General features: G+C 43.0%; 1 protein-coding gene across 6 annotated transcripts in view; it reads left to right on the top strand.

Moving 5' to 3' along the window:
- The first annotated feature begins 2,112 nt into the window (after positions 1-2,112).
- Positions 2,113-18,426, top strand: part of SCMH1 (Scm polycomb group protein homolog 1) — a 46,853-nt gene continuing 30,539 nt past the window's right edge. For 2 of the 6 annotated variants that reach the window (XM_035117260.3, XM_035117264.3), the window contains exons 1-4: positions 2,161-2,452; positions 7,242-7,305; positions 10,548-10,633; positions 15,979-16,047. In XM_035117260.3, coding sequence (XP_034973151.1) covers positions 10,609-10,633; positions 15,979-16,047 — 94 coding nt within the window. In that variant the 5' untranslated portion in view covers positions 2,161-2,452; positions 7,242-7,305; positions 10,548-10,608. Of the gene's footprint in view, positions 2,453-7,241; positions 7,306-10,547; positions 10,634-15,978; positions 16,048-18,426 lie in introns of all 6 variants that reach the window. The other 4 variants (XM_088672496.1, XM_088672494.1, XM_035117263.3 and 1 more) reach the window with 4 other exon arrangements.

The following is an 18,426-nucleotide window of genomic DNA, read 5'->3' on the forward strand; positions in this document are numbered from 1 at the left end:
AACTTGCAGGAAGAATAACCAGTGTGTCTAATGGGCATAAATATTGTTAGGAACTCTCTGTATTATGAATGCAACAGTTACCGGTATTGTAGAGAGGGTGGTTGAAGTGATGGCATATTCCCTCATCCGTCAAGAGACCCATGTAGGTTTTACATAGGGGCACAGGATTTTGAGGACAGGAAGGATGTTACTGTGGTGGGGAGTTTATATGGAGGATAAGTGGCAGACAACTGAAGTTATATGCTGTGGAGTATATCAGTTTATAACCTCCCCAATGTCATTCTTATTAATCTTATTCCATGGTGCACCAAGTACCAATGTGACCTATCTGCTTCCCGCCCCTGCCCCACCTGCCAAAACACATTAAGGTCCCAGTTAAGTCTTTCTAAATTCTGGGGAAATGCAGAAAGCTGTTATTGTTGTTGATTAAGATGATGTTGTTCTTGTTGTTGCTACTACTATTACTATTACTGTTATTATTATTAACAGAGGCAAACATTTCTAATAAGTTTTGTTACCAGATTAGTACTTAATCAGTCTTGCTGATGTGTGATCCAAAGGAAAGGAAAGCAATAGAAAAGAATAAATGGACAGAAATCTGAAATAGCAATATTCCAAAACCAGTGGGGGACACTGTAACTGACCTTAGAGTGCCTATTCTGGAACAAAGGGAACTTCAAAAGGAGACAAAGTGAAACTGCCAAAATGCAATTCATCAAGACGTCCAGTGGATTGAATTAAGAGGATGAATTTCCTAACACTATAGTGTTGGTTTTCCAATGCTAGAAAGTCTGTGCTATCAATAGCTATTTTTCCTTCTTCTTTAATTAACAACTTTCCTGCATTTCCTTTCCTTCTGGTCCTCACCGTTTTACCATCTCCTTTCCCCATCTGCAACTCAGGATAGCACTTATCTTTTGTAGCCCATGAAACCTCCTGCCATAATAAAGTGTCAAGTCTGAAGGAGTCACAAGAACTCTTATCTGCCTAGCTACTGTATATCTAATACGCAGATTTGGTTAAGAAGCGCTAGTCTTCACAAAAACACTGAAATGTGCATTTACAAAATAACAACAACACTATAATCCCTATTCACATGTTCTTCCGGGATGGGGGCAGGAGCTGGCTCTGGCAAACCCATTTCTCCCTCGCACCCACGTACCAAAACATGTATGAATTAGAACGTCTGAAGTGCTTTCCCAGGAATGAGAAAATTACTATTACTGTTACTGTTATTATTCATCCTAAATTCCCAGGGTGGGTTACAACATTTAAAGCACAACAGTACAGGGGGCAGGGTATTATTGGGTTATTGCTTTTATTTTTATTTTATATACTGTTGATCTTTTTATGTGAAACGCCCTGAGACCTCGGGGCAGGGCCAGATTTGAGGCCCTAAGCTACTGAAGGTAATGGGGCCCTTTATATGTCCAGCTGTCTTTTGTCAATAACAAATTGTCGCTGCTTTTTGTGTTAGGTCTAGTTGCGAACTCTGGGGTTGCACTGCTCATCTTGCTTTACTGTCCGAGAGAGCCAGCGTTTGTCCGCAGACAGCTTCCGGGTCATGTGGCCAGCATGACTAAGCCGCTTCTGGCGAAACCAGAGCAGCGCATTCCCGCAGGAGCAGTACCTATTTATCTACTTGCACTTGGACGTGCTTTCGAGCTGCTTTACATAGCTGCCAAGTTTTCCCTTTTCTCGCGAGGAAGCCTATTCAGCATAAGGGAAAATCCCTTTTAAAAAGGGATAACTTGGCAGCTATGCTGCTAGGTGGGCAGGAGCTGGGACCGAGCAACGGGAGGTCGCAGGTGGTTTAGATAGACCACAGCGCCACCCACGTCCTAATAGGTATCCAAACAAACAAACAAAGCCAGGGTGGTATATAAATTCAAACAACAACAACAACAACAACGCTACGTTAAAAAGCAAATGCAGCTGGAAAGGCAGAATATCTGTGCGGCGCGATGAGAGGGTTGGAATTGTGTGTGTTTGTGTTGGGCCTATTTAACTCTCTTCGTTTTGTGTAAGGCGGAGACGCGGCGGCGGCGGCGGCCTTTTGAGGAGGGAAACGACGCGGAGAGGCCGCGGACTGATGTTGCCGCCGCCGCCGCCGGGGTTTCAGGCGAGGCTCCTCCTCATCTCGGCTGTCGTTGTCTCAGCGCTGTGAGGCAGCGGCGCTGCTCCCGCCACCCGGCGCGAGGCGGAGGCGGAGGATGTCTGCGCTCTTTCTCGCTTCCCCTGACAGGCCGGGGCTCCCCGGCTCGTCCTGAGGCGGCAGGGGGCGGCGCTGCTGGGCCGAGCGAGGCTGGGCCGGGCAGGCTCCTTCCTTCCCTCCCTCATCCCCCCACCCCCTTCCCCACCACCACCCCCTCCCTGCGCTTCGGAACATGGCGGCGGCGATAACGGTGGCGAGGGAGTGAGAGGAGGGAGCCCCAGCGCCCGGCGGCCGCAGGTGAGCAGCAGCGAAGAGGCCGCAGCAGCGGCGGCGGCGCTTTCAAGCGGGGAGGCCGCCTCGGCCTGGAACTTGCCAGCAGCGGGGCTTCGGAGCCGGGCACGGCCTGGCTGCCCAGCGAGGGGTTGGGAAGCGGGGGGCTGTGCTCCCCGCCGCCCAGCAGAGGCCCGGGCCCTCCAGGGACAGCCGAGCCCATGCTGGCGGAGTGACAGCGAGCGGCCCATAGCGCTGCCTGCCTCACGCATTGTGGGCCCTGACTTTTCCCCTTCCTTGGGGTGATGCCTCCTGACCCCGCAGGCCTGCTGGGTGGGGTGCAGCGCCTCCTTGTCTGGTGGGTGCTGCTCACTCGCTTTAACGGGGTGTTGTTGTTGTTGTGGCCGTTCATTGTTAGAATTATTGTTCCAAAATCCCCCCCCCCCCGTTATACGAAGCCTGCTCCTCTATTCCTTCGCCTTGCTCTCTATTCTCCACCCCACCCCCGGCCTTCTCTGGAGCATCCTCTGGCATATGAGTCTAATTAATTCATATGGAATTGGCTGCCATATGATTTGGCGACGGCTACTTTGTGTGTGTGTGTGTGTGTGTGTGTGTGTGTGTGGCCAAATCCATGGAGGAAGATAGATCCGGTCGATTTATCAAGGGCTGTTAGCCATGGTAAAATGGAGCTTCTGGGTTTAGAGGCAGTATACCTTTGAAATAACACGTGCTGGAGGGGAGGGGGGAGAGCATACAAGCGGGCAGGATAGCTGCCTTCCTGACCTGCTGAAGACTTCCTGGAGGCATTTGGCAGGATAGTTGTTGGAAACAGCATGCATGCCGACTACTTTTCCTTATTTAAGAAGACTGCCTTTCTTCTTAAGTTCTGATTCAATATTTTGATATCTTTCACCCATACCCTGCCCTTCCCTTCTTTCTCTCCTTTACCTGGGAATCCTCCCTTATCAGTCTTTTGGCTCTTCCAAAATAAAAGTTTACAGGAGTCTGTTAAACACACACTTTAGACTAACACACACACCCCTTCTACTTTATTGTAGAATAACTCTACTGTATATTGTGTTGGGTCTTACCTGCACTTTTTCATTTGCTTCACTGTTTCCCCTTGATTGCTTTGAATCTGTAAAAGTGACTGGGGTTGTCACATGTGGATATGGGCTCATTTGTGGATTTTATTACCAGATTGGTTTTAATTATTGTTGTTTTGAAATGTGTTGAATTATTGATAGAAGAACTTATCCAGATGTCCTCTCTTAGCAATGTCTCACATTCAGATCCTAAACATATTGTCAGGTGGGGATGCATGTTCTGTTGGAATGAAAGAAGTTTAATATATAAACAGTTTCTATATAAAGTATATGGCATCAGGATAGTTTGTAGAATTTAGGAAATAGCAAAGTGTATTGTTGACCAAACTGCGGGAGGCAGTGGAAGACAGGAGTGCCTGGCGTGCTATGGTCCATGGGGTCACGAAGAGTCGGACACGACTAAACGACTAAAAAACAACAACAATTGTGTTATGAACAAATGTGGAATATAAATATATATATATATATATCATTTGGTCTCTAGTGTGTGTATATATTGCTTTGGTTGTCATTATATACAGTATCTGTCATTCTTGCAGTTTTGAAAACCGAATGCACAAATCAATTTAAGGGGTTTCATCTTTCTACTTTGAGTGTAGTTATATGTGACAAGTTACAACTTAAAAAACAAAACAAAAACATGACAAACTTTTAATAAACTGCAGTATTCCCTTCTGGGGAACAGGTTCAAGTTCAAAGTAAACTTTCTAAGCACATTACTAGTCAAATCTCTGAAGTAAATGAGACTTGCTTTCCGCAATCATTTTAGGAGTGAGGATGAATTATATTAAATGCTACCTGTACTGTACTTGTCTGCATACTGCAGTCAGTTGATAGGCTTGCTGTAGCTGTTTCTTTGATTATTGATGCTTGGTCTGTCATGGTGATTGTTCACTCATCAGTAAACTTTAGAATCTTGTCTAGCCTGTCAGAAAAGGATGCATGTAGTCTCTCCTCGAAAGGATTAAAATCTTGGCTAAACACATGTATTCGGGAAAACAAGGAGGGACGTACTGGTAGCCATCTAAATGAGGCAATTCCATGTTGCTGAAATGGAGGCCATACAGATGATAGTGGCCCAGTTCACATATTAACTCTAAGCCAAACTATGGCTTATCAACTGCGAGCAAGATTGTGGGTACCCAGAACAAAAATCTCATCTATTTCTATCCTTCCCAGGTCCTGCTGCTACTGCGCTACCCACAGCTAAGCTATGGCCTGACTTAGCATTGTGTGTGAACCTAGGTTTGTCTCACTCCGAACAAACCATGTGATGTAACTAGTGTTAGAAACTGAGATATGAAAGCTAGGAGCTGAATGGCACCTTAAACCTAGGTTAAGGGTGCTACAACAGAATGTCTAAGCATGCTCTTTTTATAACAAGAATACAAAGCTGAAAATGAATGAACTGTAGCTAAAATATTGTGTTCATTTTTCACATGATCTAGTTTTTCCCCTGCCCACCCCCCTAATATTCTTAAGAGGGTCTCTTCTCCATTCTTCAGAGATTAGCTGAAAGTGGGGAGGCAGAAAAAGGCCCTACTTTCCTTCCACACTGCAGTTTTAATCTGAAATCTTAGGCGCAGTACTGTGCCCAGAGCTCAGAAACTGCTCGTGCTGATGAAATTCCCTGTCGCAAAATGCACCTAGAACAGTGGGAGTTTCAAACACTGGCTGTAACCAAGGTTTGATATTGGTTTATCACTCGTTGTTTGTTTGGCTCAGCATTACCTGCAAACAAGGCAAATATATTGTGTTGTTCAGTAGATTATAACTGAAATGCTAGGATATGCAACATACTACTGAATCATCTTTTGATGTACAGATGCACAGCAGCCAATATGTGACATAGTAAAGATTGTGTTTTGGGAAACATTTGGCACAGAGTAGAAATGTAACATATGTATGTTCCAATGCCCCATTTTTTTAAAAAATTTTTTTAAAGCTAACTAAAAAGCATCCTCAAGCGTCAGCAATTTTGTCTGGAGAATAATCACCCTTTCCCTGCTGGTAATTTTGCCACTTAAAACTGCCCCCCCTCCACTGTTCCCCCCTTCCAAATTCTAGATGCCTTTTTGTAAGAATAAATGTACACTCTTCCCGGAGGCATATGATGCAGCTGCCTTGTGAAGCTATGCAGGTCTGGGTCTAGGCAGTGCCTGGAAGGGAGACTGCCTGGGAACCTTATATATGCTGCATTGAGTTATATGTAGAAGAAAGGTGGGGTAATAAATAAATAAAAATGTGCAACCGTCCACTAAGAAAGAGGAAGGAAAATTGTTCTTCTAGTTTGCCAGATACAGTACTATAAGAAATAGTTTTAAATGAAGACCAGTTTAAGATAAGCATTAGCAAAAGCTACTTAAAGGTGTGTCAACTCTAGAATAATTGTGAAATTGTCATCCCATGGAGGTTTCAAAGAAAAGCTGTGGTTTTAGCTCTGGGTAATTTTTCTGAAGAAAAGTGTTTGGGCTTAAGCTGTTCTAGAATATGGAAATGTTACCCCTCTATCCGCAATACTTGGAAACTGACCAAGTTTACTTATGGCAAGAAAGTTGATTTATGCCTAGAGGCGTTGATTTTAAAATACAGTTGACTCACATCTTGCACACATTTAACTTGCGCGATTGCAGCTTTATATGCTTGGCAACTGGCCAGCTGAAAATGCATCCAAGGTGGATAGCTTAAAAACTGAAGAGCTTTTAAAATTCTCAAACTTACTTATCGGGCTCTGGGAGGCTCTTGCAAGATATTGGACAGCCCCACAAGATCTCACAAGAGCCTCCAGAGCCTGCATGAGAGCTTGCCATTTGTTTCAGCTTAGTGGCGCAAAGCAGAAAGTGATGCGGCAAACAGAAGTATGGAGGAGCTCTTTGAAGGAAGCTTCCATTGGAAAGTGCAATTGAAATATGCTTCTTGTAAAATGAAACTTTGTCTTCATATTTTCTTGCAAGTACTGTATACCATTACAGTATACATGGTGTGGAAGAAGTGCATAGAGAGATCTTTTTGTTCCTTGCTCATAACAGGAGAATTGGTAGTCAGTCGCCCAGTGAAATTGATTGGCAATAGGTTCAAGTGGGTAGTAACCAGATTGGGCAAATGGAGGGGGTTGGCCCCAGTTGAAATCCTGGTTGGAATTCCATCACCAACCCACCTCCTGTGCCTGCTATCCACAATGGGAGGAAAGCTTACATTGGTACCAATGAGAGCAGGTGTGAAGGTGCAATTCTAAAAATAAATAAACCTTTAAAAAAACCCTCTTCTCTTGCCACAGTCCTGATTCAACTTAGCTTCCCCGAACTGGCTGTTGGCTTGTTTCCTGTAGCAAAAGGACACACAAGGGCAAACAATAAATGTTGCATGGTGCATCTATTTTGGCCCTGTTCACAAACAAAGTTCAAAAAATGTAAATGTGACACTTTACAGTGTGCTGCCACTTGTGCCTTAGAGGTAGTTTTGCCTCTGATCTGCTGACTAGAGCAATATAGCACCACCAGAGAGAGTGGATGTGTGTGAGAGAAAGACATTTTATCCCATGGCCACTTACAGTGCCTATGCCACTTATGGAACCCATACCACAAGCTTCCCACTCTTACCCAGAAAGGGAAGCTGAAAGGAATACTGTGTTAGATTGAGTTTTTAAAAGCAAGGCTGTTGTAATGGTGTGTTTGACCATCAATTTTTTTTGTCTTTTTGTATCATAGGAAGTGGATGTGTTTCCTCTTTCAAGATCAGCCATTTGAGATGCTGGTGAAGGCCACCTTTCTGGTTTGTATATAGCCACCTTTCTGGTTTGTATATATCCTTATGGTGGACTCTGCAAAGGTGCTTAGTGCTTTGGGCGGTACGATTCTTCCTTATGTTCCACCTCTTTGAGTTCTAGGAGGGAAAACCTATTGGCATTCTCAAAATCTATTAGTGTTGTGGCTGGCACTGAAAAATTGTTTTCACTGGTAGCCTCAAACTATGAAATCAGTTGCTAAATTCAGCATAACAGATTCAGGAGATTGGCCCTTTTAAAACAAGTTGCCAAGATCTTTCTCTTTTTGCAAGCCTTTTATAACTACAGTGTTGTTTCAGCGTCACCTCTCTGTTTTTCATCTGCAACTTTTATAATGCCCCACTACTATTTCTGTAATTTTAATAGTTCCTTGTTTTTCTTTATTTGTAACCTGCATTGAGAACAATTGTTGAAAAATGGCTCCATGATCTCCATAATCAGAGTGAGAATTTCCACAATTGTCATTTTATTGTTCTTGTTTGATAAGGGAACATGGGGAAACACTTTTCTTCATCTCAGAACAGGGCAAAGTTGTAAGACCTGTTCTCACAGGATATTTATAACTGTGCAACAGTATATGCAGGAGAGGCAGTATATCAACTTTAGAACTTAGTGACTTTTAACTCTCTTAATTATTTCAACAGTATTACTGAAAATGGTCAGTGATCATGGTGCCTGTTAGACATCAGAATACCGTAATAAATTCACACAAACCCTCTGAGGTTACTCCTTCTACTTTGCTAAAGTTGGCACTTCTACATTCACCCAAAATGTTGGCTCCTGCTCTAGTTTGCTCTTGCATCTACAGCAGCAAAGCAATCCAGAATCCTTTCATGCTGTGGTTTTTCTGGCATGTCAATGTAACCGTGCAAGTATATGTGCCTGTTAGCTCTTCTCCCATTCAAAAATACAGTCTGCTCTACGGTTGGAACATCTGACACTGTGCCAGATACAACAAGAGACTCCCACTCCTTTGTGATAATCTGAGGAACTACTATCTGAGGAACTACTCCAGTTTATAAATTGCTGGGAATGTTTGCTGCTCTCCTGTTGAACATGCTGAGAGCATAGTGTAGCATTTCCCCCAAAGTGTTAATGATGCCTTCAGTGTTTAGAAGGATGTAAATAAATGTTGGGGGAAGTGGGGGTTAAAGAGTTGATCCTGTGAGTACACATACCAATTGCTGACGTAGGAAACGAGTTCTCTTAGAAGCTTCTTAGTCCTATGATTTATGCTTGGTCTGTCACAGTATATTTTGTGACATTAAAGATAAGACTTTTAGAGACTAGCCAAGAACTTCCTTCATATGCCTTGTAATCATCTTCAGCTGCCTTACAGGTCTAGGATCCTCCTTTTGCCTGTATATTCAGAAATGTCTCCCCTCTTTGCAGTAGCTTAGCAGGCCTATCTCCTGCCATCTCCTGCTTAGCAGGCTTGACTCCAGCTTGGAGAACATGCAGGCAGGTGACTTCTCAGTAGACAGGGAACTTATGCTCCCTGGTCACTGCCTCCTGGCATTCCTGTTAGCTCAGATCCTTTCTGGGCTGACTGCCAGAAGCTCTTTGCCCTGTTCTGCCCTTCCAGTATCCCCTGCTGTTTTGCTCTTTTAAGAGGAGGCCAGTAGCCAAAAAGTAGGCTCCATGTGCATGGATGTTTTTCAGCTCTGAAGAGCTTACTGGAAGGTAAATATTCCCTGCAGTAAAGATGGGTTCCCTGCAATATAGAGGAATGTTTACTATGGGACTTGGTCTCTATGTACACATTCTGCTTATTTTTTGGAAAAACTGTAAGAACACTTGAGGAAGGTGAGGTGGGGCAGGGGTGTTTTGGCCAAAGGCTAGAATCAGGAGTAGTTTTTGAGAGTGGTAACACTTTCTATATTATATGCACACTATAGTTATCTCATGGTTACCTCTTGCAAAGCAGGTTTTTCAAACAGCACAAAAGTAAAATGATTGCACATGTTTAAATTGCAAGCCCTCTTGCAAATCATTTTCATCTCTTGCTGGGGGAAAACAACTGTTCTCCTGCCACAATTAATTTTAATTTAGTACAAGATAACTTTACAATTAGTTAACATTCTGTTCATTTTAATTGTAAAAAATCGACGGTTCCACACTAGGAACTTGCCTGGGATGGGAGTAAGTCCTCTAGGACTTAACATGACTTTTATTTCTGAATAAATAAGCACAGCAGTAGGTTGTAAATATCTCTAACAAAGATCAACTGAGTGGGCACAAAAATATTTTGTGTAATAAAACCCAAATGGCTGGTGACTATAATTGTGCGAGCTTTATTTATCCCCCCCCCCTAAGTATTGCAACTATCAGGTCTGTTTGCTTCTTAAACAAAGGCCAAGAGCAAAACCTTACTCGGGATCAAATATAAAAAAGCAGACATAGGATGTTCTTCTGAATTTTTTATGCTACAATTTTACCTGTACACTTAAAGTTTGATGTTTGTGGTGAAAGCAGTTGTTGAAGTAAACCGTCAGCATTTCATTAGTGAGTTGCTCCCTTGGCTGTTTCATAGAGTTGTCAGTTTATTTTTATTACACACCTTGAAGTCTCACTGGAAATCATGCAGATCTCAACTTTTTGTTGCAAAGCTGCATTTCTGGCACTCATAACTTGAAAGCATTATTGCAATGAACTCAACCCTTAGAAAATGAGGGAGTATATTACAATAATTATTTATTATTTATTTTAATTATTTTAATAAATTATTTTTAAGTTGGCCACAATATTTTTGAGATATGAGTTGGTTAGAAAACATAATCATGCCATCACACTCTTCCGACTAAAAGGAGTCTTGTGGTTTCCCACAGGCTAAAGGACCTGGGGTAAAACAGCTATCAGCAGTCTCCACTTTCTAGATCCATCTGTCCAGATAGGAATGGAACCAATGATGAGTGGTATTGTGTGTTCCCATCAAACCCAGAAGGGTACCATGGCTGATGGTATCAAAAGATCTTGAAGTATAATAGAGTAGCAGTTCTCTATCCATCTCTAGGCACAGATCATCCATTAGGATAACCTTTGTACTTTCTGTTCCAAAACCAGGCCCAAAAACAGACTATAATGGATCAGAATCAGGTTAATTTAGGAAATCATGGAGCTGTATATTGGTTGCTAAAAAGTCATGAAGTTCCTAAGAGGCTGTAATATTTCATATCTCTCTCCCTCCCTCTCCCTCCCTCTCTCTATCTCTCTCCCCCCCCCACCCCAGATAAATTCAAATTAGAAAAGCGGAGCCAGTTCCAGGGTGAGGACCTGTAAGAGGCAATATAATGCGGAAACCAAGCCCTCAGAAAGGTAAGCAGTAATCCTCAAAGAAGGAAAGCCCATGTAGCTGGTTTATTGATATATCCTTAAATATATTAATGGGGCCAGAGATGAAAGCTATAGATGCCTTTTGAACCATCTGGACAAGCAAAATTATGGACAACATTTGGAAACTGGGTCCATAAAACTACCTCAGATTTCTGTGGAGAGATAAAATTAACAGACATGCATATCCCATTTTGTTTTCTTCTTTCACACCAACAGATCTATACATAAATTCATCCTTTTTCTTTCTTTTGTGAGTGTGTTCAGGGCTGCTTCAGACCAGACAGAATCTATTACACCGTGATTCATTATGCATGATGAATGGATGTGTGTGTCTCAGTGCAGTGGGGCCACTCTGAAGTAAATCTCCATGGGATTTTCAACTTTATTGTGAAAGACCCTTCAAACATGGGATATGTAACAAATGTCTATCTTCCCAAAGAATATTAACTGCATAGGCTGAGCAGATCTCATTGCCGAAAGCCTTATTTCTACATTTATAATGGAACATTTCATTCAGTTGTTAGCTCAACCTCTCAACCATCTTTGTCATCCCAGTGTGAAAAGTTGTTTTTCTTCAGATGCGTTCAGATATCTTCAAAACCAAACTTTTGTACATGATGATAAACAAGTATGACACAGTTTGGTAATCTGACATTAGGAGCTGGGGATGCATGTACAAAGAATTAACATTACACCGAGACTTGATTTATATGCAGCTGAAGGAGAAATGTTACCTTGGATTCTTACCAAACTTTTTGCACTTTTCATTTTCATTATCTGAATAGTTCTTTTGAGCTGCAAATGGAGCAGTTCTCAGTGGGCAAGTAGTATGCATGCAGCATACAGCCCCTTCCAAGATTGAGGTGTGTATAGCATGAGTGCGGAATCTTTTTAGCTGCCCGGGCCAAATCCTTCTCAGATCACCCTGGTGGACCAAATTTGGCAAGTGGGTAGGGCCTCCCACTTCTCAGCACCCTGACATCATGCATAAGGTACTTGTAGCTGGGACTTCAAAGTGCTACTAAAGGGAAGGATTTCTTCCCTCATCTTACCCAGGGGTTGAATGGAATCCCCTGCTAAAACAATGATAGAAAAAGTCTCAATTTCAGCAGGAGATTCTGATGCACACCTATTCCTGAACTGAATCAGATAAGGGGGGCCTCAGAATCTCCCACTAAAGGGTGAGTGTTCCCATCATTTTAGCAGCATGGGATTCCATGCAAGTTTGCATGGAAACCTTTGCGAAAACAATGAGGGAAAACTTTTAGTAGGGGATTGCAATGCCAACCCCTTCCAGAATCAGGTAGGGATTTGCATGGAATCCTGCAAAAGTGAACAGGATTTAACCCCTGCTCATCAGCTAAGGAGCTGGTTTATAATCTGCTCAGATTGGCTGCACAGTGCTGGGAACAGGGACACCCTGCTAGCACAGGATTTAACTCCACCCTTGTGCGTATCAAGTGACCACATTAGTGATGGCAGCGGTAGGTGAGTGTGATTTGAGTAAAAAAGCGTCTCGGGACAACTTGGACTCCCTGGAGAGGACTGACATCATCATTACAAAAGACTTTTTGTAAACATACTCCCATAGACCTCAGAAGCACTTAATTAATTATTTTAATCCTGATTGTGGGGCAGAGCAGGGGATTAACTAGTGTATCTTTGGCATGGGTGGAAGGTGGGGGCACTACTTTCTGATTTTCTCATCCACAGCTGTTGGCACCCCACCTTTAAATACTCCCTTTCTGCTGGCTGCCTCTTGCAGGAGAATACCTGGCAGTAGCTTGCCATCTGAGTGGGCAAGTTGGATCTGCACTGTGGCTGAGCTCCCTCTGCAGCACCACCACCCCCAGTGTCACTCCTCCTCTCCAGTGGAGACTTAACAGAGGAGAGACTATGCAGTATCCTCATCTACCCCATTCAACATCAGGAGGGTTTGGATTGTACTGCACGCTGGTGTATATCTAAGGAAGTGATGGCTTGGTCAAGCTTAAGTTGGGCAGAGGTCTGCCTTCTATGTAAGTTTTATTTTGTATGCTGCCTTGGCCACTGATGTTGCAATGTAGTTGTAGCTGATACTGCACTTAGTTTGACTATGTTGCTTAGTGGTAGGCAGTGTTTTGGCTTCCATCAGCATAGACTCCACTTTTCTGCACACACAAATGAACTTTCTGCCCATAATTACTTTTTAAGGGAGCCTAGCTTGCCATTCTGTTTACAGCTAGGCCAGCTGAAGGAAGCTTTTCTGAGCCTGTGTTGCTGCTTTGGCACCATCTGCTTATTCTCCCAGCATGGTGCAAGCCGGTGCTGTGTTGGCAGATGCATCCTTCCCTTTAATGAGGCATGAAACCAACAACCAGCCTACCTCATGGCACTTTTCTCTAGTGACTATAATATTTTCTCCGACTGCAAGGCAAATTGTTATTGTGTCTGTGGCATATGCATTTAAGGCAGATTTTTCTTTGCAGCCGAATTAGCCTTTTTCTCCCTGACTCTGAGCAGTTGACTAGCAATTTTGACATAAAGGAGAGAAGGAAAGAAATCCAGCTAAGAACGTAGTATCTGGTTCTGTCTATTCACATATGCCATACAAAGTGCAAGGGTTGTTCCAAGAAATTCCTTGTCTGATTTACAGTGCTGCTACTCCTTCTTTCTCCACTACCCCACTTCTTTCAGATTGTTTTTGCACCTCTAGTTGTTCATCTTACAGAGGTTAGTCCCTCTCTAGCACCACTTGTCTTTTAATAGTGTGAAAGTAAATGGAGGAAAACAAGCCCATGTGAGCATGCTGAGAGGCAGCTGGAGAACTTGATAATAGTGATGCTGGTTGATTAGTCTGCAGCGTGGTTGTCTGGTCTTTGATTTCAGCCTTCTGTTCAGCTGATTATTTTCTTCATGGAATCTGAATCCTCCAGCCACTGCTACCATTGTGACCTCTGGTTATGAATATTATGCAATATGCTTCAAAAGCAGTGCCTGTGCTTTTAGCCAGGCAGTTCCCTGTCAGTGCAATTGGCTTTCTTGAAAGCAGTTGAAGGTGTGTTTGTTTTCTCTAATGGAATTATTTTAGCAGTAGCTGTCATACACTTCCTGAGTTTCTTTAGCTCCCTGTTTTTCTCCTTTTTTCATCTATTGGATCCTAACAAAGCTTTGTCTACATAAAAATTTGATGAAAAATTAGATTCCACTGTCTTAGCAATCCTATTTGTGTTTACTTTGAAGTAAGTCCTATTGACTTAGGAGTGAGGAGATGGAACAACAAGCATCATTAAGGCATGTATATGTAAAGATTTATTTATATGCATTTTTAATAATTATGGCCCCTGGCCTCACAACTTCATTTGCAAAACTTACATTTCTACCATATAAATATCAGAATCACTTTTGAATTATTTCTTGTTACTTTAGAAAAGGAACTTCTCCCCACAACCCTTTGGGCCAAAACAAAGGTTGTTTGCCATAATGCGGTTTATTTATATATTTATTACATTCATATACCACCTTTATCTTCCAAAGATCTCAATGTGATGTACATAGTTCTCCTGGACACCATTTCATCCTCACAACAACTTTGTGAGGTAGGTTAGGCTAAGAGATGGTGACTAGCCCAAGGTCACCCATTGAGCTTCATGGCTGAGTGGGGATTCAAACCCTGGTCTCCCAGGTTGACTTTTATTTCTTTAAAAAACAGTTAGTGTGGTTAGAGAGTGAGCTGGTTTGGGAACATGGCATAGGAAGAGGGGCTAAGTTATTGTCCCTGACATGGTGCTGATAGGAATTGCCTTCCCCACTATACCTGCTGTTTATAGTGGGAGGAAAACATCCATTGGTGCCAATAGCAGACCTGGTGGGGTTTGTCCCACCTGACCGCCGCCCCTGCCCCCCACTGCTTGTTGAAGAAAAATCAGCTTCACAAGGGAATATCATATGACAAATATTGCTTCCACTTTGGCCCTCATTTGCTGCTTAGTGCAGGAGTGAGGAACCTTAACCCAGGGACCCATTGCAGTTTCTAGGCCTGTCTCTGTTTGGCCCTTGGGACTTTTCCCAGGCCGCACACCCTCCCACAGGTCACACCCTCCTTGAATGCCTTTGCTGGTTGGAATGTGTCTTTGAGTTGTGATAACTCCTCTTGCTTGCCTGGAAGAAGGATGGAAGGGTGTGTATTTGTGTAGAAATCTCTGGCTTTTGTTTGGCTGGAATGTAACCCTAAAAGTCCCATCCATTGCTCTGCTCAATATTGCATCTGACCCCAAACGCCACTGGTATGCGGCCCTCAGAAGGTTGCACATGAAAGAATGTGGCCCTCAGGCTCATATAAAAGCGGGGGGTGAAAATAACTTGATAGTGCTATTCACTAATGGGTACTGTATATTTTGGATGAACAAGGTTGGAGGATATGTGCTAAATCATAATAAATGTGGTAGTCTTTAAGGTGTCTCAACTGTTTATCAGGAATACAGTTGAAATAGCTGTTTTTCCAATTTCCACCACCACCACCACCACCACCACATTCCCTCCTGATTTTGCAATAGCATTACTCGCATTTCAAGCACTTTTTCATGTTTCTAGATGACAGTCAGTTTCCACAACTCTCCTGGCAATCCAGTTTGCTATTTGACTCACTTCTGTTAATGTTTCAGCATCTTCATCAAGTGCTCAGACGTTTGTGTTGGTTATATTGATTGATCAAGGCCTCGCTTGTGATTTTGTTGTTGGCCCCCATGATAAATTACTTAAGTCTCCTGGACCCCACAAATCTCTTAAGTCTCTTCTTTCCCCACCCCCTGACACACCACTCCCCTATTTCTGTGTGAATTACCAGAGGCTGCACAGGGAGGAGGAGGGTAGGCTTACAAACTAGATACAGCAAAGTGGTATCCTGTTTTCATCAGCTTGCATCCTGTCACATCAGAAGGATTGTGACTTGGCCATTTGGACATGGGCATGGAGCTTTTTCTTCAGTTCTCAGCAGTGTCTTTGCTGTGTTTTGCAGATGGCACGGATCAAACAAATAAGCGGAGACTAAGAAAAATAAATTTTCCCGCTGACTGTTGTGACCTTTGTGGAAAAGGGCAGACCTCCTTATTTGAGGTTGGCCTCTGAAACTCAATATTTTAAACATCTCATATGTTAGCATGCAGTTGGTTTCATTTTACTTTTAGTATAATTTGTTTGAAGGGAATTTTGGCCCAAACAGTGACACTTATACATTGAAGGGTAAATCTGCTTGCGGATGACCAAGAAACGGTAGGCAGCATGGAGCATAATTTCTTGCTGATGAAGGAAAAGCTCTTTGTGAGGTTATTCTCTCTCTTTGGTCTTAGCAATAGACTGGAAAGATGGCAAAAAGCACAAGTATGGGCGCCTCTCAGAACCTCCGTCCCAGTACCAAGGTATGAATCAGATCCACTTTCTTTTCTGTTCCCCTTTGTTAGAAGAACAGCTAGTGAGTTTTCTGCTGACCACAAAAGAGAAGGAATATAGAGAAGGTAATATAAACTTTTAATGGGCCATGTGAACATGTGAAGCTGTCATGTATTGAGCCAGATCATTGGTCTTTCTCGCCTCAAGGTCTCAGGCAGCGCTCTTCCCTAATCCATTTCCCCGAAATCTTTTAAATAGAGATGCCAAGGATTCAGTCAGAGCAAATACCCTACCAGTGAGCTATTACTCCTGCATCAATCCAAGTTGAAGGAGGGACATCAGCTTTTTAGTCCTAAAGAGCTTTGCACTGAGCAGCTGCTTCTATTTGATAATTCTATATCTGTTTGCATCTTCTTTATTAGCATACCTGATTATGCTGTAATTGCAGTGGAGCCCTTCCCTGCAAATAGTTTGTGAAAAGTGCATACCGGTAGTATTCATGCAGCACAGGTACATAGGACTGGTTCACGCTTCTGGTTGACTTGGAACTGAACATACAGAGTAATTCCATCAAGAAGCAATGTGTCTGAAGTGATACAAAATCTTTGACTTCTGGTGGATTTGGGATAGCTTGTTCACATGTGGAGGTCTCCATTTGGTGGAGTCTCCTTCTTTGGAGGTCTTTAAGCAGAGGCTTGACAGGCATATGTCAAGAATGCTTTGATGGTGTTTCCTGCTTGGCAGGGGGTTGGACTGGATGGCCCTTGTGGTCTCTTCCAACTCTATGATTCTATGATTTGATGTTGCAATTATCATGTGGAACATGACATATGTGAACCAACCTAAAGAGAGGGATTTCTTTGGCTGCTCCTACAACTACATGGAATCTTGCTGCCCAAGATCATCATCAATGTCTGGCATCTAAGGCATTGAAACACACACAGTTCAAAACCTAGATTTCAGTGAATATCAGCAGTGGAATCCCTCAATGACAAGGCTAACTTGTGGCTAACTTTGAAGCCACAGACAAGTCAAAGAGCTCCTAATTAATTTGCTGGTTATCGTGGCTTCACTCTGCTTTGTCTAAAGGCAGTAGTTCTGTCACGGTGGGACCATTTTCAGTATAATCACTGTGGTGTGTTTCTGCTACCACTGTACCTCTGCATGCATGCTGCCTTTCTGTATAAATGTGATTAAATTCAATGAGTTACACTTCAGTGTTTCTGTGCTCAAACTCCTATGAAGATTCACAATCATTCAGTCCCATGCAAGAGCCATGATATGGCCTACAGCTTGTGCAGAATGTGTGGCTTCTGAGGAAATAAAGGCAGCAGCAAAAAAACAGCAACTAACAGGAATAAAAGCACCAACAAAAATCAGTTTAAAGGTCCCAGGTGAACAGGTCTAGAGACCACATGATTAGCAAGTTAAAATGGCTGCGCCAGCCATGCCAATTTTCCTAATTGGCTTTGCCAGTGTACCATCCCACTGCCATGATAAATAATTAGTATTTTGTTCCTTTATTTCTCTGGTAATTATCAACAGAGGGGATTGTTATTGCCTGGTGAAAATCTAGTTTGCCTGAATGAGTAATAATATAAATTGCCTCAAATGTAGGTGCTTTCCAAAAATTAAAAGCATGCCTGAAGTCTTACAATCTCTTGAGATAAGAAGGGTGATAAATAAGGCAGAAAATGAAGCTGAAGGAAGAAATGGAGGGAAATCACTACCTTATCTTGTACATGCAATCTTTTTGGCTAACAACTCACAGTTAATAGCAACCTGGGACACTCTTGGATCAGTGAATAACAGAATAAAGTTTAGCAAATGCAAACCCATTATCACTGAGTAGGGAAGAAAGCCCTTGACTCTTTAAAAATCAGATTAGTTGGTTAGCAGGTGATTTGAAATACCTCTGCCTGAGATCCCGGAGAACTATTGCCAGGCAGAGTAGACAATACTAGACTACAGTGGTACCTCTACTTATGAACGCTATCCGTTTCGGGGTGGCGTTCACACCCCGAAAAGTCCGTAAGTAGAGTGCCACTACTGTGTGCGTGCGATAGAGTGCTTCTGCACATGCGTGAAACGTGCAGATCGATTCTGTGCATGTGCGTGCGGCGAACCCAGAAGTAAACACTTCTGGGTTTGCCGCGTTCGTAACCTGAAAAGCCACAACGTGAAGCAAACGTAACACGAGGTACGACTGTACAGTCGTGCCTTGCAAGACGAATTTAATTCGTCCCGCGAGTCGCTTCGCATAGCGAAAAATTCATTTTGCGAAGCGGCTCCCATAGGAACGCATTGAAGTGCGGTTTCCCATAGGCTGCCTCGCAAGACGGGGGGATTCGTCTTGCGAGGCACCCTATGGGACGAAAAAAAATCATCTTGCGAAGCGCACCATAGGA

This window comes from Zootoca vivipara, chromosome 6 (assembly GCF_965207765.1).
Source record: "Zootoca vivipara chromosome 6, rZooViv2.hap1.1, whole genome shotgun sequence".
In the NCBI taxonomy this organism is placed as follows: domain Eukaryota; kingdom Metazoa; phylum Chordata; class Lepidosauria; order Squamata; family Lacertidae; genus Zootoca; species Zootoca vivipara.